This window comes from Myotis daubentonii, chromosome 19 (genome assembly GCF_963259705.1).
Source record: "Myotis daubentonii chromosome 19, mMyoDau2.1, whole genome shotgun sequence".
Taxonomy (NCBI): domain Eukaryota; kingdom Metazoa; phylum Chordata; class Mammalia; order Chiroptera; family Vespertilionidae; genus Myotis; species Myotis daubentonii.
In genome coordinates this window covers 23466949-23491357 of record NC_081858.1, presented here as the reverse complement: position 1 = coordinate 23491357, position 24409 = coordinate 23466949, and the positions used below count along the sequence as shown (strand labels likewise).

At 54.1% G+C, this 24409-nt stretch overlaps 1 protein-coding gene across 2 annotated transcripts in view; it reads right to left on the bottom strand.

Moving 5' to 3' along the window:
• MYO18B (myosin XVIIIB) overlaps positions 1 to 24409 on the bottom strand; it is a 174024-nt gene that overhangs the window by 146300 nt on the left and 3315 nt on the right. For both annotated transcript variants that reach the window (XM_059675770.1, XM_059675771.1), the window contains exons 2-11: positions 17800 to 17964; positions 15963 to 16123; positions 9879 to 11237; positions 9318 to 9384; positions 8408 to 8520; positions 6949 to 7125; positions 3922 to 4120; positions 2647 to 2789; positions 1746 to 1846; positions 68 to 131 (exon numbers count right to left, since the gene is read on the bottom strand). In XM_059675770.1, coding sequence (XP_059531753.1) covers positions 68 to 131; positions 1746 to 1846; positions 2647 to 2789; positions 3922 to 4120; positions 6949 to 7125; positions 8408 to 8520; positions 9318 to 9384; positions 9879 to 11237; positions 15963 to 16123; positions 17800 to 17836 — 2421 coding nt within the window. In that variant the 5' untranslated portion in view covers positions 17837 to 17964. The remainder of the gene's footprint in view (positions 1 to 67; positions 132 to 1745; positions 1847 to 2646; positions 2790 to 3921; positions 4121 to 6948; positions 7126 to 8407; positions 8521 to 9317; positions 9385 to 9878; positions 11238 to 15962; positions 16124 to 17799; positions 17965 to 24409) is intronic.

The following is a 24409-nucleotide window of genomic DNA, read 5'->3' as shown; positions in this document are numbered from 1 at the left end:
TCACCCTCCCATCCTGGCCACAGGGTCACAGACCCCGACACGCACCCCAGAAGGACCCCGTCCTTACCTTAGACCAAGTGCCCATGCCGAAGGAGCTGCTGTCTGCCATCTGGTGCAGGTACAGCTCCGTCCTAGAAGCAGAGAAGGGACCAGAAGTGCACGTGACCTGATCTGTATTCCATTATTTGGAAGTTCAACTTGACAAATAATTGACCATCTACCCAGTGCCAAGCCCTATGTTAATGCTGGGGAGGCAGAAAGGAAAAAGGCAGGGCCCCTGATTCAAAGATCTCATGGGCATTCTGGTGAGGAAGAGAGGCCAGCAGACCCCAGTGATGAGCCAGAATAGAACAAAGGAGAGACCGAGGGGCCAGGCACCAGGCAGCACTCCTCTAAGGAAGGGATTCAGAGCAGGGTTTTGAAGGATGAATAGGAGTTTGCCATATGAATACCTGGGAGAAAGGAAGGGCATTTGTGAAAGCGGACACCAGTTTTTGTCCCTTGGAAGCTTCACGGTGGATGAGGGAACAGCCTGGTAGCAATAGCAGTAACGAAAGGCAGGTGGCTTAGGAGGTCACTGGAGGCCAGTCCCCCGCATGACCCTGACCTCCCGAGGAGTCTGAGATGTTCCAAGCACTTTTCTCCACTCTCCCGGGGCCTCTGAAACTCATTTGGGGCAGCCTCATCTCCTCACACACAGCTTTATCCTGGCTCCTAAGGATGCCACACTCGCCTGGGTCAGGCCCACCAACACAGAGCTCCCTGGACTGGGCTGGGCCTGGCGAGGAGGCCTGGAATCCTCTGCCGGCAGCGGTCTGCCCCGTCCTTCCCAGTCTATCCCGCGGGGAGCCCCTTCCAGGCAATAGCTCCATGCCCAGAACCCAGCTCCATGCAGGGGTACAGAACTGACAACCCCAATGTGGGGGGTCACCAGGGAGACGAGCCTGCCCTTCAGTGTTCTGAGATTAGGAAGTGGAGGAAACAGAGGCTGCAGAAGAGGATTCAAACTCCAGGTGCAGAGCTTACATGTTATACTCTCCCATGTTACACCCCACTATGCACTGCACACGGGGCCTGCTGCCCGGACAGGTGGTCTGATTTAAATACCCACAGACTGGCACTAGAAGGTACCCATTCTACAGAAAAGGAAACCGAGGTTCAGAGAGGACCACATGGGGAAAGCCTGGATCTAAACACACATCCTTCTGACTCTAAAGTTGGTCCTTTACAGAGCACAACTGTCAGGATCGAAGGAGGGTGGCCCCCAGGAGGCCCCCCAAGATGAGTCACTCCACCCAGTGCCCGCTTGTTCTGAAGTGCCCATTCAGGCAAACTCAAGGCCCCCACAAAATTCAGAAACTTCTAGAAGACTTGGGGTCTGCTGGTCTTGCCCTCCTCCCACGCTGCTGTCAGCCCTGTACTGACAGGCCCCCATCACAGCAGACGGCCTCCGCCACCCCCAGCATTTATGAAGAGCTACGTGTGAATCATCTCACTTAACCCTGTGAGGTTAGCCATGGTATTGTTTCCACCTTACAGAGGAAAAGAAACCGGGGTTCAGAGCGGATGACCCCAGCCGAGGTCACACAGCCCGTGAGCAGTACCAGCAGTCGGGATCGGAGGCCAGGTTCCTGGCCACTGGGTCCATTCCTCTCAGCTCTGGGCAGAGCTAAGGCTGGGCCCCGGGGAGCAGATGCCCTTTGCACTACTGCCCTCAGCTGTCCCTGCCTGGCCCAGTCGCTCACCTGAGATCCAGGTCCAACCCCGCGAGCATCTGGGAGAAAACCTCGAAGGTGCCTTCCCCTTCCGGCTGCCGTGCCACACGGCTCTTCTCCAAAAGCATGGTCTGCGAGAGGAAAGGACGGGCCCCTGGTCAGCACTTGGGCTGCATCGGCCCCCTGCCCGGTGCCCAGCTACCCTGAGGCCCCAGAAGGGAGCCCTGCCCTGGCCCACCCTATGAGGCAACATCTCAGGTTCGAACCCTGCTGGACACCTGCGTCTCAGAACTAATAAGTCCCTGTCTCACTAACTCAGAGTCCACCTGGGGACTAATGCAATCGACTCATTCCAAGGAAAGCATCCGAAAGGAAGAAGGATGACCTGGATCCGCCCTCCGCCATATTCTTATTTCACAGAAGCCTTTAGTAACATGACCCAGACGGTCATGCATGACAGGGTCTCAGGCTCGGGGTGGGCATCGATGAGTTTCCCCGAGTCTGTGTATTACCCCAGCTCCACATACAAACACGGCTTCTAATAACTTAATCCTATTTTCTGTTCAAACAGAATGTTTGAGGGGGCAGGGGAGGGATGCAGTGCCTTGGGAGATAGGAGCAAGCAGGCCTGTGTTTGTCTGTTTCATTTCAGCTTATGCTACTAAGACCCAAACAATGAGCGGCTGGATAATATATTTATTCATGAATATTTCATCCTCACAATATTCTGAGGTGCAAACGGGCCAGACTGCTCTAGGAGGGGACTTTTTGGGCCACTGAGTGAGGTGGGAAGGAGCTGGCAAAGGCTGGGGGAACTTTGACCAAATATTTAGACACATTCCAGGGTCCCAGGAGGCGTGGGCTCTGCTAAGTGGGAATGGGGATCCTGCAGCCCCAAGGACTCCCCTCTTCCTTCCACCCAGAGCCTCACCTGGAGCTGGGCAGCGGTGACTCGGCCTGTGGCATTGAAGTCCAGTGACATCACCATGGTGAAGCGGGTGGCGCTGCGGCTGTGGCCCGTGGACACGGAGCCAAAGGCCCGGAGGAGAGTGAAGGTGGCTCGAATCTTCTCCACTGTGGGGGTCAGGGGGTGCTGTTAGTATTTTATTTCTTACCACTAGAAGAGCAATGCTGCCGAGGCCATGTATTCTCAGCAGGGAGAACACTGCCCCCGAGAGGGCAGAAACTGATTTTGGGGGTGGGGTATTTTGCTCTCTTACATATAGAGCACAGATATACATATATAAACAGATCACGGCATATCTATGGCATTGAAATTTCATAGTGGGGAGATGATTAAGGGATTAAATGTTTAAAAAGACTCCTTAAGGGAGCAAAAATGAAAAACAAAACCCCACTGAGAACACTGGCCCAGGGATTACAGCTCCTGAGCCAGGCTGCCTGGTTTGAATCCAGCTCTAGAACAGATTAGTTGTGTGGCCTTAAGCAAGCTAGTTAATTTCTCCGGGTCTTAACATCCTCATCTATAAAACTTAAATAAATAATATCTACCTTATAGAGCTGTTCTAAATAACAAATAAGCTTACATCTTTGAAAATTATATGAGGCCTGGCATATAAGTCCTCAGCCAGTGTTGACTGTGACCATTACTAATAGTGTAATTATTATTATTACTAATTGGCCTTGCTCAGACACCATCTCTCCCTGGAAGCTCCTGCCCCCTCCTCGTGTTCCCGACACCTCCCCTAACCAGCTCTGCCTGCACTCTGCACAGAGCATTCAAGTTCAGCACATAGAAGCGGCACAGGTGCCCTCTGGTGCCAGCGCCTCCAGGACACAGCCCCGCCCTCTGCCTTCACTGGAGGGTCCTCTGCGCGGCTGAGCGGGCGCACGCACAAGGCCCCCACATCAAAGGGGCTGCACCTGCAGCACCCCGTCATGGGTCTGTATACACATCAGGATGACTTTCTAGAGCCTGGCAGTCGAGTGTTCAGTTCTAACAGTGGCGGTGCGGGATGACTGTTCCACACGTGGCTGCGAGCGTCTGGAGGAAGGGGTACCTTTTCTAATTCACACAGAGGGGTGCCATGGACTGAGGCAGCCCTGCCATGTAGCAAGCACAGGGTCTGCACCTACGCTGAGTGAACACGAGGTGAGTGGATATAAGGAGGAGCAGCCCGGCACCCCCTCCAGGCCTCCCTCCCGCCCCACAATCCTGCTCCATGGCCCCCAGAGCCCACTGTACCTGAGACGCTGCCATCCACACTCCCTGCCATCCCCACGAGGTGCTCCAGGACCTGCTCACAGCAGGTGGTCTTCCCGGCGCCGCTCCGGCCCAGGGCCACGATGCTCTGGTCCCTCCGCTGGCTCAGCAGTGCCCAGTATGCCCGCTGGGCCAGGGAGACAATGTGGGCGGGCAGGCCATCCCGGCGGCCCTTGGGCACCTGCAGGAAGATGCCGGCATCAGCCTTCCCACCCCAGCTGGGAGCACTCCAAAACAGTGCCCACCCCGCCTCAAGTCCAGACCCACGGAACTGGCAGCATGAGGCTCGGTGGTGGCCTTGACAAAAGTCGGCTTTGCGTAGCCTTCAGGGAAAAGGGAAGAGGCATCGGAGACGGAGATCAGGGAAGGGCACCAAAGGGAACAGTGGATGGGCCCAGCCGGAGGAGGACACTGGGAGCCGGGGATGCTAAGTGGGCAACCAGTGGCCCCAGCAAGGCCTCATCTGCATCTCCCATGCCTTGGGGACCAGGGACACCAATCGCAGTGTGGTGGCCCTCCCCCTGGCATGGCCCTCCAGCCAGGTGCCTCCAGTCCCCCGTTGGCCTTTGTGCCCCAAACCCCGAGGAGTAGTAATGAATCCCTATCCTGGGCTCAGCAGGACCCCACAGTTGGCAAAGGTGGGACACGTTGCCTATGCTGCCTGGGCACAGCTCTAGGTCATGAGGCAACCAAAGGTCTGAGTCCTGAAGCCCCCTCCTCAGGAAACACTGAAGTTCAAGGGACAGCTCCCTCATCCATCAGCTCCCTCCGGCCCACTGACCAGACCACAGAAGGGAGAATTCTGCAGCTCTAGGCTCCTGTGTACACACACAGCTGCGTGCATGCACATATGTCCTTGCATTGTGCTTGTGCACTCTTGCGTGCTTGCACACAGGTGTGCTCACAGGCACATGCATTCAATAGGTGCCGAGGCCCTGCACACAGAGGCAGGCCCATCGACCCCTGACATGGTCACACCCAGCTCGCAGCCTCTGGAGGGGCCCACACTGCCCCATACCTCACCCAGGCCATCTTCAAGGTGGCCCAGTCCCAGCCTCACCGCAGGTCTGTGCTCCCACCTGGTGGCCATTTGAGGAACCAGATGTGACTCAGACAAAGAACAGAAGGAGGTGGTGGGTTTGGGTGTGGGCAGCTGAGGATTGGAGGGAAGGGTGGGGCACTGAGTTAAGGGTGTGGGGGATCAAGAGACTCGGGAGCATAGGAAGATCTCAAGACGCAAATTCCTCCTTACAGGACTGCCCAATGCCGATACTTTCAGGCCCTTTCGTCCGGGTTCTATACAGAAGCTTCAATCCGGGAAAACCTGCGCGAGTCCGCTTGCCTTGGGGCAGTGATGGCGAACCTATGACACGCGTGTCAGAGGTGACACGCGAACTCTTTCTTTTGGTTGATTTTTCTTTGTTAAATGGCATTTAAATACAGGAAATAAATATCAAAAATATAAGTCTTTGTTTTACTATGGTTGCAAATATCAAAAAATTTCTCTATGTGACACGGCACCAGAGTTAAGTTAGGGTTTTTCAAAATGCTGACACGCCGAGCTCAAAAGGTTCGCCATCACTGCCTTAGGGTCTGGACAAAAGTCCCTCCCAGGGGCTCCTAGGGAGCCAGAGGAGCCACTCGGCTTCTCAGGGGGCTCAGCGGCCTTGGGCTGCGGTATCAGAAGCATGGCCCCCACAGCAAGGGAGGGAGAGTGCACAGCCGAGCGGTCATCCTCCCAGACCCCTGGCCGTGGATGGCCAGGCTGGAGAGGGGCCGGAGAGGTGACTGAAGGGGTGAGGTGGGGAGTCCTGGAGAAGTCAAGTCTAGGGGAGGAGGGGTGCAGGGCCACCGTCCCCTCTTCAACGGACTTAGCATTGTTGGGGGGGGGGGGGCAGGAATGTCCCATGGGACTCCAGAGGGCTTTTCATCCCCATTGACAGATGAGAAAACCGAGGCCAGAGGCATCGTGATCTTTCCAAGGCACCTGCTGTGTGCCGGCAGGAGTCCAGAGGCCGCGCCTTCCCAGAGCAACACATGTTCAGGACAAGACGTCTGACCTCTAACAGGGCTCCCTGCCTGTCCCTTCGCCCCCTTCCATCCATCCTCCACCCGGCAGCCAAGGGCATCCTCTTACAACGTAAGTCAAACCGTCACTGCTCTGCTGGACATCCCTCAGGCTCAGAGTAAAGCAACATCAGTATGACCAGGTATAACTAAGGCCGGTCCCGTGTCCCCTGACCTCCTCAGGCTCCTTTTCCACACTCACCTGCTCCGCCCACCTTATCTTTATTATTCTCGGCCTATCTTCCCCACTAGACTGGGCACTCCACGGGGCAGGCTTATGACCGGCTCCTCCCCTGCTCCCTCCCCTGTGCCTGGCACACAGGGGAGGGGAATCCTATCTAAATCAATAGCCCCTGGATGAGTGAATGAAAGGGATCGGGCTCCAATCACCCGGTGGTGGCTAGGCCCTTCCACAAGGTGGCGCTGAGAGCTTGCCTTTGCTTTGACTGTCCTGACAAAAAGCAGCCATTTCTGCACTTCCAGGGGGAAAGAAATAAAAGCAGAACAGAGACTTCTGTTTCCTGATTTATGTGGGTGTTCGGGACTCCCCAGACCACCACGGGGCTCAGAGCACAGAGGAGCCGGCGCCCTGGGTCTTATCCCAGCTCCTCCGCTTGCTGAATGTGAGAGTCTGGCAGCTGGCCCAGCCAGTTCCATCTGTAAAATGGGGTAGTCATGGTGTCTGTCCTTTCAGGGGGTGTGAAAATTAACTGCGATAACATGTAAAGGTGCTTGAAGCAGTGCTTGGTACAGAGTTGACTCTCATTCAATATTTTCTCTCATTATTATAATTATTATATTTAATCCTCCTATTGCTGTTTCTCATCTGCAGCCTGGTTTGCAGGGGGCTTTGGCTGCTCTGTTCTCCCCTGAGATGCAGAGGGACCCCCACCCCACCCCTCCTGTGCCTGTCCCCTACCCCCTTGCCCTGGTCCCCCTCACCTTGCCTGCAGAGGGTGCCGACGGCCCGCGGGGCTGGAGGACGATCAGGTCCGGCCCGGTGGCGGTGTGTGGCAGCTGAGCCCGGTAGCGGTGCAGGAGCGTGTTCAGGACACTCGATTCATTGACACTGACCAGAGAGGCCAGGTCCTCGGCCTGGTCCAGCTCAGGGGGGTTGGCCTGTGAACCATCGCAGAGTGTCCTGTGGCTTCTGGGGTCCCCACACCACCACCACACCCCTTCGCACACAGCCCTGCTGGCCCTGTCCTGGGAGAGCCGTGGGCCAAAGACAGGACAGAAAGCAAGGACTCTGGAGAGAGTTGCAAACCCTACAAGTGAAATAGGGCTCCCTTCTCCTTTGCCCTTGGTGAGGCCCAAGAGCCACCCCTCTGTTCACACCCGACCCTCCTTCCTGTACCGTGAGGGGAGATGCTCAGAACAGAGACGCGGCAAGACTCCGAGTGCCTTCTGCATCTCAAACACCGTAAAAAGTGGCGGTGTCCCGAGTCAGGCAGTGTCCCCTGAGCTCTCCGGTCCCGAGTCTCGCGGGGAGCGCTGCATGTGCTGTGACACTCAGAACGCAGGCCAATGGCCACACCGCCCGTTTCTCTGACAGCCCCTCGTGCACTGGCCCTTGGAGTCATTCCCCGGCCCTTCGAGAAGCCAAGGATGACTGCAGCGTCTCCCAGGCATCCATCCTAAAGGGCTTCCTACCATTCATTCCAGCTCCGAGGAGTTTTCTGGGCCTAAGGCTCTGCGGTTAGGGCCAACCCTGAGCTCGCCGACGGGTCAGCCTTTCTTCTGAGAACACTGGCCCTCTGCAAACTCCCAACACTATTGGGACTGGAGGGTCAGGGGTGGGCAGAGGAGTGCAGAGAGGAATGAAGATGACCAAGGCCCACATGGGGCTCCCGGAGGAAACTCTTCCTTCATTACTAGGCTTTGAAGGGTGGAAAGGGCTCAGGGCCTATTTTTCTATGATTATTTGCTGATTTCCCCTCAAAAAGGTTGATGGCACATTGAAAAAATTGTGCAAAACAACTGAAAAAGCAAAAACCAAAAGAACGATTAATACCCCAAATATATGCCATTATACCCTACGCTATGGTCCGTGGCAGGCAGCACATTGGGCTCTGAGTCCCCTGGCAGCCAAGGTGAGAAAGGAGACAAGTTTTGTAGCATGATTTGCAATGCCCACAAAAAGAAGAGCAATTGCGTTCTTGGGTCAAGCAGAACTCTCAGTCCTAACCTAACGAACATGTCTGTTAACATGTCTTCATAAAAGGGGACACCGTGGGACAGAGTAATGACCCCCTAGCAATATATCTCCAGCAGAGCAACAAGTTCAATGCTTTATCCTCCAGGGCATCAAGCCAAAGCAGTGTCTGCAGTCGGTACACGGAAATCTCCAGCCAGATGAGCGGGACAGCGCGGAGCAGGCAGGGAGGGGGCGGGGACTCACCCGATGAACACGCTCCTCGTCCACCTCGGTGACGGTTTTGTCCGCGTCAATGCACAGTCGCACCCTTCCTGCCGGCAGGTCGGCTGTTCCCTCATCTGGCTTAAGCACCGTTGCTGGTGGCCAGCCAAGGGGAGAGGAGAGAGGGGAGGGGAGAAGAGACAGGCTCTGAGCTGCTGAGCCAGGCCAGGGAGCTGCGGAGGGGGCCTGGCACAGGTCAGCGAGGGACAGCCGCCTCTCCCCTCGGGGCCAATTCACACGGAGGGTCCTGAATTGTGAGCCTAAGCCCTTTAAGGACAGAGGCTGTTATCAGCTGGCACCGTGCCAGGCAGAGGGTAGGAATCCAGATGGCTGGGTGCACAATCCATCTCATACCTAGTCCCGGGATGGCAGATAATGGCATACGGGCTGCCATTCCCCTTCCAGTACCCAAGACAGACATTACTAATCAATCACTCATCCCAGCAGCATCCGACTGAGACTCAGAATCGCTTCTCTGTAGAGTATGGTCACAACCAATGGACAAAAGTGGGCTTGTGAGATGAAAGCTATTTGCCCACCGGCACTCAATTCCAGGTTCCTTGAGGAACACTGCAGGAACCAAACCAGGCTTGTGGGTGACATTAATGGATTAAATAACTAATTACCAAGGCTCCGATGTCTTTGAAAACAGAACCCAATAGACCAGCTGCCAGAAGTGAAATGACACTTAACTATTCCCACCCCAAAGAGCCGTATATCCCCTTCCTGGTCTCAGGGGCTCCTTACTGCTCACCTTGCTCCCCAGACCACGCTCAGGACCTGCAAACATGGCTACCAGCAGCAGGGGGCGCACGAGGAACAGACTTAGACCACTGCCACCAGCCCTCACCCCCTAATTACCAAGAGTGAATGTGCTAAAACCCCTAATTACCAAGAGTAAATCCATCCTTCTGAACCAGCCAGACTTTCTCTGCCTCGTACCATCTGTCCTCCGGAGCCTGAGAGCAAAGGTCACAAAAATTAAACCAGGATGACACTGCTCCCCACCCCAATGTGAGGGGCGAACCCCTTCCATGAGAGTTCATGGGACCACCTCAATCAGAATCTAAGGGGTGGGAGGGTGCTGATTTCCATGCAGATGCCTTGGCTCCACCCCTGGCCTTTGGAATGAAAGCTCCAGGGGGGCCTGGGCTCTGCATTTCCAGCAACCAGCTATTTACACAGCCTGTGAGAACTGCCGTGTGGCACTGTAAGCTCAGCCATGCGGGGGCATCTCCCTCACGCTGTGGGAAAGGTGCAGTGGGCACCTCAAGACCCTTCCTTGTCAAGGAGGAAGTGCTTATCCCTTCCTCTGAGCTGGCCACGTGGCCACCCCTCTCCAAGGGATGTCCATCTCCTGCCCCACCCTCTTCACCTCCAGGGGCAAGTCTTTTCCATCCCTCTCTCTGGAAGGTCTGGCTACTGCTCCCCACTCCGGGCTGCAGCCCCTCACCTGGTCCAAGTCTCCACTCTGGCTTCCTTCACTTCCCTCCTGCAGGGCTGGTCCCTCTTGGTTCTCCTGCCTCTGAGGCCTCTCTGTGCGGCTCTCCGGAGCAGGTGGTCTGGGTGCTTGCAGCTCCGCCTCCAGGGCCCCGGCCCTGGCATTCACACTGGTGCAGGGCCCCTCTGCTTCCTGCCCTCTGCTGTCTGGCCGGCTCTCCTTCCCAGCTGCACTCACCTCCTTGGGGGCTTCACAGCCCTGTGTCTTAGCCCCAGACTCGCTGTGAGGCCCACGTGCTTCCTCCATCCCTCTGGGAGCCTCCTCCACCTTCCCCTGCACTTGGTGGCTCTCCTTCCCGGCTGCACCCACCTCCTTGGGGGCTTCACAGCCCTTCTGTGTCTTAGCCGCAGCCTCCCCTGCCTCCCCAGACTCACTGTGAGGCCCACGTGCTTCCTCCTTCACTCGGGGAGCCTCCCCCACCTTCCCCTGCACTTTGTTCACCTTCTCCGCCTTGACCTGCGATTCGCCTGTCTTCTCCGCCTTACTCAGGAGGGCACCTTCTTTGTCCTTCTTCTGGGGACCATCCCACCTGCTCCTTCTGCCCAGGGAACCTCCCCACTTTTTCACCTGGGTTTGAGCCCCGGCCAACTTCCCTTCAGCCAACTTCCCTTCGGCCAACTTCCCTTCGCCCCCTGCATCCTTGGAGAGATTCCCCTTTGCCATCTTGTTTGTGGAGTCCGCTCCCCCCTTCTCCACTGTCCCTGGTCGCCCCCCCTCACCTGGCCCCTCTTTGCCCTGGGGCTCATCCCCTTTCAGCCCTTTGGTCTGGGGGACCTCACCCCCTTTCCCTGCTGTGCCTTGATCTTTCTCGCCTTTTGTCACTGGCACAGTTCCTGGGTCCCTAGGACCCCCAGTCTGGGTCTTCTCAGCCTTCGGGGCTGCGTCCTCAGTGCTGGCCTGGGGACCACGAGGAGCTGGTGGGGCCTTCCCCTCCTTTCCCCCTCCAGGGTCTGTGGCCGGGGAGGGGGTCTTGCAGGCGGGGGCGTCACGGGGCTGGGTCCTCTGCTCTGGCTTGGCTGAGTCCGGGTCCAGCTTGGCTACCATCAGCAGCACATCGCCCCTCCTCACGCCCCTCTTCAAGGGCAGAGGTTTTTTGGCTGGAGCCGCACTGGGGCCCGATTCCTGGGCCTTCTCGCCGTTGATGGTGGTCTTCTGCATGGGCTCCGTGGGGCCGGCCCCCTGGCTCTGCTGGCCCGGAATGTCTGTGTTCTGGGGAGAGCTTGCCTGGTTGTCCTGGGAAATCTTTTGGCTTCCAGACTTGGTGCCACTGTTGGACTTGCTGTTGGGTTGGCTAGTGGAAATTTCTGGAGTCTAGGAGAGAGACCACAACCATCCTTAGCTGCTTGCTTACCTGACAGCTTTGTCCTTCGCTCATTCCCTCACTCATTCGTTCATTGATTTGTCCACCCAGCCACTCATTCATCCAAAGACCCTCAAGCACCTATGACATCTGATGGCTACTGTGCTGGGCAATGAACCAAACCCCCGCACTGTGGACGTTGGCCCAGAGCCTGGAGGCCAAGTGACAGAGTGAAAAGAGAGTGGACTTTGGAATTCAACAGACTCAACTCCAAATTCAACTCCTAACTCACTAGCTGTGTGGCCTTAGGTAAATTACTTCCCGTCTCTGAGCCTGTTTCCTAATGAGGACCATAATGGCCTACCTAGCAGATGGGCATGAGGATCCATGATAATATGCAGAAACTGGGCCCAGCACATAGTGAGTCCTCAGTAACAGTAGCTGCCACTGCGGCCATTGTTACCGCTGTTGGCACCGTTTGTTTTTTTTGCTTTGGCCTCGCTTCCTGCCAGGACGGGGAAAGGACTGGGCCTGACATCAGATGACCTGTTCTAGTCTTGGCTCACACACTCTCCACCTGGGTGACCATGAACACCATGGTCCATCCTCTCTGAGCTTCCGTCTTCCCTCAGGGCAGGTAGAAACCACCTGCCCATTCAGATGTTTTGCAGGATGAGATGCGGAAAAGCACTTTGGAAATCGCAGGGAACTGAACAAACTGAGCTGCTGCTACTTCTGCTGCCCTTGTCCCGTGCCCCAACCCCCATACCAGGTGAGGGCCCTGGTTTCTGGCCCTGAGGTCCTCCGCTCTCGCCTGATGTGGACATTTGGGCCACGTCACATCCATGGGGTCTCCGCTGCCTGCTCTTCTGCTGGGCCCTTTTACTGCCTAGTGATGTCAGCCCTCCCGAGCCCTCCATCCTCAAACAGGCTGGCTGTGCCCTAACTTCTCGCACAGCCAGCTTTGCCTCTCATAGGCAGTTCCAGCCTGGTGCCAGGCATCCCCGGCTGCCCTAGTCTGGGTTTTTCCATCACGGACCGTGCCAATGCCAGCCTGCCACACATCTGAGCCTGGGATCTAGGGTTCTCACCCTCCTCCTGCAACTGAACCAGCCCCAGGATCGTGCCGATTCCGCCCTGCAAAGCTTCACATCTGTGTCTCTTGTTCCGAATCCAGGTCTATTTCCCAAGCCCCTGAACTGGTAGCCCTTCAACGTGCTGCCAGTCATTTCAAAACCAATCAAAAGGTTTTGCCAGTTGCCACAGACTACCGGAAAATCATTCACCACCACCACCTTCCATTTCAAGTCTTCAACCAGGAGCCCTCGCCCCCATTCTGGTTCTTTTGTCCCTGTTTATCCCCATGCTTCAGCCACACCAGACACTTCCCTGCTTCCACGCTTTTGTTCATGTTGAGCTTGCTGCCTGGAATGCCCTTTCCCCTCCTCACTCACCCGTGTGCTTCTCAGCTTTCTATACCCAGCTCAAATGCCACTGCCTCTGCAAATCTTCCCCTGGAGACCTCGATCAGAAAATGTCTCATACATCCATGGAGTCCCAGAGCCCTGTGCTAGCTCACCATCTGCAGCACCGACCACACTGTGCATCTCATTCCAGCTCCAACTGTGTCTCTCTCCTGTTTTAGATGGTGGATGCCTCCAGAACAGTCTCTACCTTCATCTTTGTAAAAACGACAATAATATTGATAATAATAGCTGCCCTATATAGATCCCTCAAAATGAGCCCTATACCGCCGTTATGCAATATCTTACTCTACCCTCATGAGAACACCATGAAGGAGGTTCTGAACATCTCCACACGCTACAGACAAGGAAGCAAACACAAAGACGGTAGGTGGCCCAAAAGACAGAGAAACTATAAAGCCATGCCAGCCTCTCTGAGTCTAAAGCCAGTGCCTGTAACCTCTGCATATTAATGGCCTTACTTGTCTTTCTAGGGCTCACTGGAATCTTCTGGGGTATTTTTAAAATACTGATGCTTAGGCCCCCCTCCCAGAGAGTCTGATGGATTTGGTCTGGGTTGTGGTCCCCCCAGGTGGTTCCTATGTACAACCGGGACTAAGAACCCCAACTCCAGTGCCCAGGCCAAGTGGCTCAGCCTGACCTTCTGAAACCAGCAGGGTACGCCTTGGAAAGGGACCGGCTGCACTTGGCAAGTATCACCACTGTCTATACCAGTTTGAAAAATGAGTCAGTGCCTTATTTTTAACCAAACCACCACGGGGGAGACTAACATGGGAGGGGCCGAGTAAGATCACCAATCCCATCCTCCCACCCCCACCCCACCCTAAAGGATGAGGTTTATGGGGCAGAGGACGAAAGATCAGATTGGTTATTTTTCTTTCATAAACACCAAAGGCCTAGCCCTCTGCAGCTTTCTTAAACTCACACACATCCATTTTACAGAGGAGCAAACTGAGGCCAAGAAGGGAAAGGGTTTTGGCCTGAACCACACAGTGGCGAGGCCAGAACTGGAACCCAGCTCTCCTGGCATTTGATAAGGGTCTCTCTCTACCCAAGTGTTGTCCTGGCCTCTTGCTGTCCCTCACTGGCCCTGGGAAAACCAAGTTACCTCCCTGAGCCTTGTTTTTTATCCCTACAAAACAGTGATGGATTCTAATCGCTCCCTGCAAGGATTATATGAGGGCCAAATAAAACGCTGTGCTGGGAAGAGGAGGGTGTCCATACTTATTTACTGATTGGGACAAGAAAATGGAATTGGCAGGAATAGCCATAACCTGCTGCCTCGCAGAAGCATGTCCTGAGGCTGCCCTGCTCCAGGCTCTGGAGCATCTTGGCGCATGGTCCAGCCACCTGTTGTGGTCTGAGGCCTGTCCATCCTGCATCTTGGCTCTGAGTCTCCATCCAGGCCCAGCAGTGACAGGGTGTCCCCAGCCTCTGCTCGGCTCTGCTCCTTTACTTGTGCACGGTGACGCCAGCAAGGCCGGCAGCCTCATGGAGTCCTTTCCTCCCAGGCCTCTGTGACCCACACCAGCCACCTCACTCCCCAAACTGGCCCTCCCCTAGGCAGCTCACCAGAGCAGAGAACACACAGACTCACACCCTTACTCTGCCTCTATCTAACCTCATGACCTTGAGCAAGTCTCTTGACCTCTCTGAGCCTCAGTCTCCACCTCTGATAAGTGGGTATAATCCCATCTACCCCAATGCCACACAGGGTTTCAAATAAGCCCATGAGCAGCACAGTGACATTGTCTAGTCATAAATGGCACACAGCAGCATCTCATCATGACCTAACAACAGCCTATGGGGTTGACTTTAGCTCCCACTCATGCCTGGGCCGGGCGGGGGTGGGGACAGAGCCTGTCCTCCCTGTCATCCTCCCGACAAAGACTTGGCAGGAGTGTCTCAGCAGCTGCTGCTGTTCAGCTGCCGGAGGACTTCTCTGATGCAGCCAAGTCATCGTCATTGGACAGGTGCAGGCACGTGGGGGCCGCCGAGCAAACAGCAGCTGAAGGGGAGTGGGGGGCAGAGCCAGGATGGCCCCTGGGCTCAAGCCAACACTAGGTCCTGAGGCTGCTAGTTTCTCAGCCTAAACATTGCAGCATCCACCTCACTTCAAGGGGCCACTGGAGTTCATGAGGTGATGCCCTTTTTGCCTAACACAGATGGACTATTTCCCGAGCTACTCTACGTGAGCTGGGTTTTGAAGGATGCATAGGAGTTCAATAGCCCAAGCTGAAAAAAAGAACATTCCTCTAGGTGCACTGTGCTCTAAGCCTACCTCCCTGGTGTCTAGCCCCATTATCCCATCCAGGTTCCCTGGCCAAGGAGCTGGGGAAAAGGAGGGAGACAGCAGTGGCCACCCTCAGGAATACATCTGCAAGCCCCTAAAGCATAGGGAGCGCATCTTGGCCAACTACTGCTTCAATCCAGCTGTGCTATTCAGAATAATTAAGGATTTTTAATAGACACCAACCAATCAGAAGGGAAGCCAGCTGGAACAGGGTACTGAAGTCCCTGCCTGTGCCACACATTAACCCTTTAATTACTGGATTGTGGCCATTCCAAGGAACTAAGGAAAGGGGCCTAGATAAGCATAGCAGCTGGAGGTACTTGGGGGACTTGGGGCCCTGGTTGCAAAGAAGCCTGGGAGGGGGCCAAGGAGGACATACATGATATGGAAGGGTTTCAGAGTTTGAACAATCAATACAGCTATAAACCGTGAGTAGCAAATGAATATCTTTCCTGCCTAAATTAAACTGAGCTAACCATACATCCTTCACTAATACCCAGGCTTCTCTTTCTGCAAAAGTGAGATAAAATGATGCCCACAATCATCATCAACTAATACCATTCATTCATGAAACAAACAGGCGTTGAGCACTCCCGATGGGCCAAATACTATGAGAGCTGCTCAAGATACAAGGTTGAATGAGAGAGTGGTTGCTCTTAAGGAATTCCTGGTCAAAGAAGTCATATGGTCAAGTAATTACTACGCCGACCACAACTGAGACAGGCACAGAGGGTGCAGGTGCAGTGGGAATCAGAGGAAGGCAGCCAATGGGAGAGCTTTCCAGAGAGGAACTCTCTAAGCTGGGTTTTGAAGGATGCAAAGGAGTTCCACAGACCAAGCTGAAAACAGGAACCAGTGGGGATAGTAAGAGCCAAGGCAAGATGGCAAGTGACTCAGGAGGTGCGCGGGACAGGAAGGCGGGTGACAGGCACCTGGCCCCTTCCTGCAGGGCCACTTACCTCTTGCTCTGGCGAGGCGAGCACCGCCTGTTTCTTCCGTCTTGCTTCCTTGGACTCTTTCTCAGTCTCCCGGACCAGCTGCTTAATGAAGCCGCCTGGGATGACAGAGAAGAGGGGAGGGGGCGAGGACGGCGGAGGACTCTTCTCCTCTTCCCGAATCTGTTTTGCAGAAGAAAGGGAAGAGCTCAGTGAGTGAACCGACAGGGGCAAGTTGCCCTTTCAATGCTTTGCAAAGAAGCCTGGGAGGGGGCTGAGGAGGACATACATGACCAAGCCCATGTATGAGAAGCCACAGCAAAGCAGGTGAGGCTCAGCGGGGCGCTGGGAGGGCCCCCCGTGAAAATGCAATGCATGTGCAGCAGAGGTTACTCCAGCCTGGATCCAGTGTCCTCAGAATATGGATCTGGATCGTCAAGGCCACTAGCCCCCTTCCTGGGTGTGGGACAGACCCATGTCCATAAGGAGCTTTTCCTGTTTCCAGAAGGGGCTGGATCACAGGGAACCATCTAGCTTGTACTTAATAGATTAATCAATTAACTAATCACATAACCACTCACTGTGTGCCAGGAACAAGTCAAAGTAGAGAAGGGCCTGCAGCCATGATTTATAGAAGGGTCCAACCCCATGACTACAGCCCACTCCGCTCACCCGGTGCTGTGGCTTCTTAATGGTCCTTAAACAAGGACCTGGGCAGCCAGGGCCCCCAGCTCTGGGCCATAACGCTGGCAGGCTGGACGCCAGCATTTTACCGCAGAAGCATGGCCCAGGCCAGTGCTGACTGGAGTTGGGGTGCAGTTAAGACGGCTTCCTTGGTCACAGCGACCTTTGGGAGCTGAGGCATGCATGGGACTGGCCATGGCCCCCTGCGCTGTGTCTTTAACCTGTAACACTGTGACAGCTCATGAGAAAAAAACAAAAATCTCCAGTGCTTTCTATGGAAGAGCTCCACACTGGTTTAAAATAAGCTGCTTATCAAGGCCCTCTGTGTGTGGCTGGCCAGGACTCGCAGCCAGGCTGATAAGACAGGGACTCCAAAGAAGATAAGGAGACAACGCAGGGGCCACAGGGCAAGGCAGGTCACTGCTGACCTCTGCCCAGCTAGAGAGCAGCAGGGCCATGTGAGGCCGGGCTCACGTTTACGTCACGCCTCTCCCTCTCCTGCCTGAAACCCACGTGAGTGACTCCTAAGGCAATTCAGCTGGTGCAAACTCTGCTTCTTTCAGGACTATGCTCAGTGGTGGAGGCAGCAGCCAGGAGGCACCAGGAAAGGAGCTTCTCACCCACCCCACCCTTCGGCCTCCGATTCATCAAGTCCTAAGCATGAGGGTGGGATGAGGGGCGGAGGACGTAATAGGCATCAAAAAAAGAAAAGAGGAATAACTGGGGAGAAGAGCTCCTTTCCAGTTTCCCATGGTGACAAGAGGCAGGGACCACAGACACCCGTCCCCCTGGCATGAGCCTGGCAACCAACAGCTGGGCCCCTTCCCCACTGCCCACACTCTTCCTCCCACACCAACCCCTGTGCTCATCAAAACTGCCAGGAGGATGGAAATGGGACAGCTGGTCTACCCTCGTTCCCTCACTGCCAACTGAGGAACAGGAAAGACGAGGCAGTCATGGGTGGAGCCAAGGGCATGGTCACTACAGACCAGCTGGGTTGGACAGTCCCAGGCTAACCAAGCTGCCGGGGAGAAGATGGACGGTGGGGCTGGACATGCGACAGGGAGGCAATGGATGTCAGACCCTCTGCCCGAGGTGGGAGTGTGCAGCCTGGGCCACCCATGCTGAGTGTGACGGGTCCTGCAGCTGCAGCCCGAGCTCCGAGCGTTACTTTCCTTCTGCTCCCACAGGGCGAGGCGAGATGAGATGGCCATGCTGAGACACTGCCAGGGCCAACTGATGAGATGAGATGAGATGAGACGAGACGAGATGCAACTCTGTCACCAGCAGAGAATGAGGCTACAGACACTGAACACAGCGCATGAGGTGAATGGACACAAGACTGAGACAAGGAGACACAGTGGGGGAGAGAAGAGAGAGACAGGTTAGCTCACAGACACTGTCCCACGCCAACCCCCACTGATGCCAAGAACCAAGTCCACACAGCCAGGCACAACCCAGTCATGTACACCTGGGAGGAGTGTGGTCAGATGGAGGCTGCAGTGCCCTGAAATCCTTTTTCTCTTGACCCCACCCTGTAACCTTTTATTGAAATATAGCACACAATCAGAAAGGTACATAATCATAAATGTATAGCTCAGCAGCTCTCACAGAAAGAACATACCTCTATAACCAACACCCTGATCGAATATTATTTTAGATTTTTTAAGTAAAAACATTTTATTTTAAACTATAAATTAAATTTAAAATAATTTCAATTAAAATACTAAAAATAAAATTTATTTAAATAACATTTAAAATAGGGTAATTACTTTAATTTAAACTGTTAAAAAATAAATTTTAATCAAATAAAATTTAAGACATTATTTTATTTAAGAAGTTCAAGAACAGGCAAATCTAATCTATGGTGATGGAGGTCAGAAGGGCTATTAACTTTGGGCTGGGAGGGGACACAAGGGAATGATGGGGTTATGGAAATGTCCTACAGCTTGATCTGGGTGATGGCTACAGAAGTATTATCATATGTAAATACTCAATTAGGATGTAATGTAATATACAAATAGGATTGAATATTTAACTGTATGTAAGTCATATATCAATTCAAGAAATAAAAAAGACCATGACCAGCCCCCTTGATCCTCCCTCATGGCCCCTTCTAGTTACCATTCTCCCAAGGGCAACCACCAAACTGACTTCTAATACCATAAAATAGTGCTTTTTCCTTTTGTGAGGGAGCAGTGGGCTCCTCAGTGTGGCCATGCAAATTAGGAAAAGGGCAGGAAACCAAGGCAATTAACTGCCCCAGCAGGTTGGGGAGACAATTTAGCATCATATTGAGAGTCTTATCAAATGTTCATAACTTTGGACCTAAAAAGCCCTCTTCTGAAAACAAGATGGAAGAAGTAATCCAAAACCAGAAAATGTCATCGCTATGTTGATTGTAATGTAAAAACCAAAAAAAAAAAAAAAAAAAAAGACACAGCCAAGTGTCCAATAACTAGAGAATGTCAAATAAATTGAAGTGCATCTAACTTAAAGGAATATTATAAATTTGTTGAAAAGGGTATTTAGGAAACATGGTTAAACAGTTACATTGAGGTATAAATTCTATGCCAGCTATACAATTCGCCCATTGTAAGTATACAATTTGATGATAGTTTTTTTTAATATAAATTTACAGTTTTAAAAATAAACCTACAGATTTTTACAACCAACCCCACCCCACCTTCGCCCCACCCCCCACCCCCCAAACCTCTTCATGCCCATTCCCAACCTCAGCCCCAGGCAACCAACCACTCATCTACTTTCTACCGCTATCCTTGCCTTTTCAGAACATTTAATATAAATGGAATCAGGAAGTGCATCTGGCTTCTTCCAGTTTGCATATTTGTGAGGTTCGCCCACACTGTTGTACGTATCAGTGCCCCCGTGCCTTCCTGTCCACTAAATAGCGTTCCATCGTATAAAATGGACCACGTCTCCGGTTATCCATTCACCAGCTGATGGACATCTTGGATTGCTTCCAATTGGGGGCCGTTATGAATAATGCTATGAACAGTCACGGAAATCTTAGTGTGCCCCTCTGTTGCCATTTCCCTTGGGCAGATGGATTCCTGGGAGATGCACTGCTGGGTCGCACGGTGCCCTTGTGTTTGACCTGTTGGAAACGGGTTTCCAAAGCGGCTGCACTATTTCCCGTCCCGCCCGCAGGGCACGAGGAGGCTCGTAGGAAGCACGAGCAGGAAAGCAGGAGGGGGCTCTGTATTGGCCTTTAAAGTGAAGGAAAGTACGGCGCGATTTTGCACACACGGAAACTATGCCAATGGGCCGATGAACAACACGGCACATAGAAAATGAAGGCTGGGAGGAGACACACCAGGATCTTGGCATCAGTCCCTTTCTTCTCCCTTCTAGCTCGGAGGGCACTGTCCCTCACGGACCCCCACCCCACCCAGGCCCCTCCTGCAAGGTGCCACCGCCTCCCCTGCTGTCAGAGCCACCATCATCCAGGGGGTTTTCGAAGGCTTGCTGGACTGGGAGTTACCGTTCTCAGTGACTTAGGCCTAAGAAGACGCCTAGGCCAGCGTTCCAGGTGAGCTCTCCTCGCCTGGTAGGGGCAGCGGCACATCCCGGAAGCTGGTGAGCCAGCCCACCTGGCGCCCGAGCGTAAAACCAGTTCTCGTCTCGCGAGAGCTTCTCGCGAGAGCTCCTCGGAGCGAGCACCTCTTTCCAGCTCTGCGTAGGGCGGTGCCACGTTAGTAGCTTACAATCAGAGAGTTTACGCCGCTGAAATTGGCAAATACTACTAATCAGGGTTTTTATTCAAGGAGCTGGCCGTTCAGTATTTACCAGGACGCCGCCACTGGCTGAGACCCCAGCACTCCTACCGGGCCTGGCGTGCAGGGAATCTCAAGATCCAAAGTTCCAAGAAGGGACAGTTCGGCTCTGAGGAAGTCAGATGCCCATGCGGAGACCCTGAAAACATTTCCAAGTGCAAACAGCCAAGGCTCTGGCTTCAGGAAAAGCCCCCGCAGTGTGGGCTGTCCATCTAGCAAAGGCAGGGGAGCCAGATCCGCAGAAAGCCAGATCTCCGGGGAGAGGGCTACAGGAGGGCTCTCAGCCCCTCCCCACCCATCCCCTGGGAAGACCCTGGGGATGCCCCTGAGTGACACACGGCCAGAAGCCACTCTGCTCCACGCCTGGGGAGCGGAGCCCAGGTTATGAATAGGCCTGGTGCGAGGAGGCTGCCCTGGCCACCGCCCGCCCCCCTTCCCATCCAGCCCAGCCAGGCCTGCTCAGTGGCTGCTTCCCAAGAATCGCCCTCAGCTTCAAGGCTCCAGGGGGAATCCTGGCTGTCAGTCTGGGCTGTCCTCAGGGGCTGCTGGCCATGCCCGGAAGACACGGATGACAATGAGAGGGAGCTCAGTGTGGGTCCTTCACTCCCCCAGTCCTGCCCCTCAGAGGCTCCGGGCCAGCCCCACTGACCCAGGGCCAGGAGCCAATCCCGCTGTCAAGCCTTAATTTAAGCAAGTGTTCTTACCACCACATTCCCTTCCAGGCCTGAAACTCACACCTGCCTCCTCGGCAGCTGTTTTAAGCCCACGAGGAGGCCCCAGATGCTCAGAATTCATGGTAGAAAGTCTCAAGTCTCCCCTGCAGGGTGAGGGAAGCTGGTGAAAGGAAAGGCAGCCCCCAAAGCCAGGGATGGTTTGGAGTTTTCCGTGCACACATGCTAGATCTGAGTGGCCCCAGGGGGTTCTCAAGGCTCCCCGCAACCCCCCACAACGTGCGGTACTGACACAGCAGCCTGTGACTTCTCTAGTCTCATAGAACATTGTCAAGTCTTTTAGTGGCCGCCAGGGCCCTCATGACCACCTGCCCTAGCACCTCTCCCCCTTGCTCCTCCACTTCAGTGACACTGCCCTCCCAGGTTCCAGCCCCAGCCCCCCTCACAGGGCTCTCTCATGGCCTCCCACCTTCTCCATCCAATCACCCACTTCGCGCTGCGACCACATGTCTTAGGTCACTCCTGGGTCCTTGCTCATTTCCATTTTCATTTAGGATTCTCTTTCCCACCGTTTGGTTGTGAGTGTGTTTATTCCCCCAGCTTGATCGCACTGCCCTGTGTTATGCTGTCCCCCATGGACGCAGGTTGAGGCCCAGTCTTGTAGGGGTCCGGGAACTCAATTCTGACATTATCTCACGGAGATAGCATCAGATCCCACAGGTAAAGGGCTCAGTCCCACAAAACCACCCTCTACTTCAGACACCCCCTGCAAATCCAGGTTGTTACCTGTGCCTCTGTCCAACGAACCAGCTACAATGCCAACAGCAAGTCCAGGTTGTTCCCGGTACAGTAGCCCCCCCTCATCTATGGGGGATACATTCACAGACCCCCTAGTGCAGTGGTCGGCAAACCGCAGCTCGTGAGCTACATGCGGCTCTTTGGCCCCTTGAGTGTGGCTCTTCCACAAAATACCACGTGCGGGTGCACACGTACAGTGCAAAGTTGACTTAAAACTTTAAGTAAAGTTTATTAAGTTAATTTTAGGGAACGTTGTGGAGTGAAAGAAGATGTAGTGTCGAGGATTGAGAAAGGTATGTTGAGATGGTTTGGACACATAGAGAGGATGAACGAAAGGAGATAGACGAAACAAGTATACAAGACGAGTGTGGATGGGAGAGTTGAAAGGGGTCGACCTCAGCGAACGTACCTCAATCAGACTAAGAACGTTTTTAGCAAAGGTCAGCTTAGGAGTACCCTAATTAAGTTAGTAACAATGTACCTACCTATATAGTTTAAGTTTAAAAAATTTGGCTCTCAAAAGAAATTTCAATCGTTGTACTGTTGATATTTGGCTCTGTTGACTAACGAGTTTGCCGACCACTGACCTATTGGAAGCCTGAAACCGTGGGTAGTACCACACCCTATTTATGCTATTTTTCCCATACACACATACCTTCCCACTTACAGGAAACACTTTACGGCTTCTCTTTGGCAGATCCAAATTGCCAGCATCACGACTTTTGAGCCCTGGGGACATTACTAAGTAAAATAAGGGGGGTGACTTGAACACAAGCATTGAGATAACCTCTGAGACAGCAGATCCCGATACCTATCAGGCAAAGGGATGACTCACTTCCGGGACTGGACAGGGCAGAACACGTGAGATTTTATCGGGCGCGATTGTATCCCAAGAGATTTTTATCCCGCGAGATTTCATAACGAGACTCCGAACGGCGCCCAATTTAAACCTAAAAATTGTTTATTTCTGCAATTTTCCACTTAATATTTTCCAATGCGGATAACTGAAGTCTTGGAAAGGGAAACCACAGTTAAAAGGGGACTTTACTGACCTTCGGACCCACTGGCTGCAAGTCAGAGGTTCCTGTGACCCCCTGCCTTGGATTCGATCAATTTGCTAGAAGAGCTCACATAATTCAGAAACATGTTACTTACTAGGTTGTGGGTTTATTATAAATGAACTAGGGGCCCGGTGCACGAAATTCGTGCACTGGGTGTGTATGTGTGTGGGGGGGGAGTGTCCCTCAGCCCAGCCTGCCCCCTCTCACATACTGGGAGCCCTCAGGCGTTGACCCCCATCACCCTCCAATCGCAGGATCGGCCCCTTACCCCGGCCTGACGCTTCTGCCAGAGGTGTCAGGCTTGGACAGGGGACTCCCATCTCCCCCTGATCACTGGCTCTGGCCCCCGCCCAGGCCTGAGGCCTCTGGCCCAGGAATCATGCCTGGGCAGGGGACCCCCATCTCCCTCTGATCGCTTGCTCCACCCCCCGCCCAAGCCTGACGCCTCTGACCCAGGCTTCAGGCCTGGGCAAGGGGACCATCATATCCCTCCAATCCCCAGCTCCGCCCCCCGCCCAGGCCTGATGCCTCGGCCAGAGGAGTTGACCCTCATCACCCTCCGATCACCAATCACCGGATCGGCCCCTTGACCAGGCCTGAGGCCTCCGGCAGAGGTGTCAGGCCTGGGCAGGGGACCCCCAGCTCCCCGTGGTTGCAGGCTCCGCCCCTGCCCAGGCCTAACACCTCTGGCCTAGGCGTCCGGCCCGGGCAGCGGGGACCCGCAGCTGCAGCGGCCCCACGATCGTGGGCTTCGCTTTAGGCCCAGGCAAGGGACCCCTAGCTCCCGGGACTGCCAGCTTTGACCGTGCCCAGCTCCCATCGCTGGCTCCACCCCTACTTCCTGCTATCACTGGCCAGGGCGGCAAAGGCACCTGATTCTCCAATCATGGCTGGGGGGCAGGGCAAAGGCGGGTTTCTGATCACTGTCAGTGGCAGGGGGCTTCTTCCTGCTTTCCCTTTAGCCTCCCTGCATTGTGCCTACATATGCAAATTAACCGCCATCTTGTTGGCAGTTAACTGCCAATCTTAGTTGGCAGTTAATTTGCATATAGCCCTGATTAGCCAATGAAAAGGGTATCGTCGTACGCCAATTACCATTTTTCTCTTTTATTAGATAGGATAGGACTCGGGAACAGCCAGATGGAAGAGCTGCACAAGACCGGGTATGGGGGAAAAGGTGCTTCCAATAATACATAGAAGAAGAATAGAAAATGAGCCGACACCACTCTGATAGAACAGAAAAAGAAGGAATTCCGGGACCCATCGCCCAGTTAGTAGCGCTGTGCCCTTGGGCAGGTTATAAACCTCTCTGACTCTCCATTTCCCCCTCCATAAAATCGGAACCGTGCACCCCCTGGCTTCTCCGGGTATTAAAAACAAGGTGATGAGTGTGGTGGGTTTGTCACCTGTGCCTGTGAAGCAGTGTCGCACAATTGACTACCTTGGTTCATGTTGCTTAT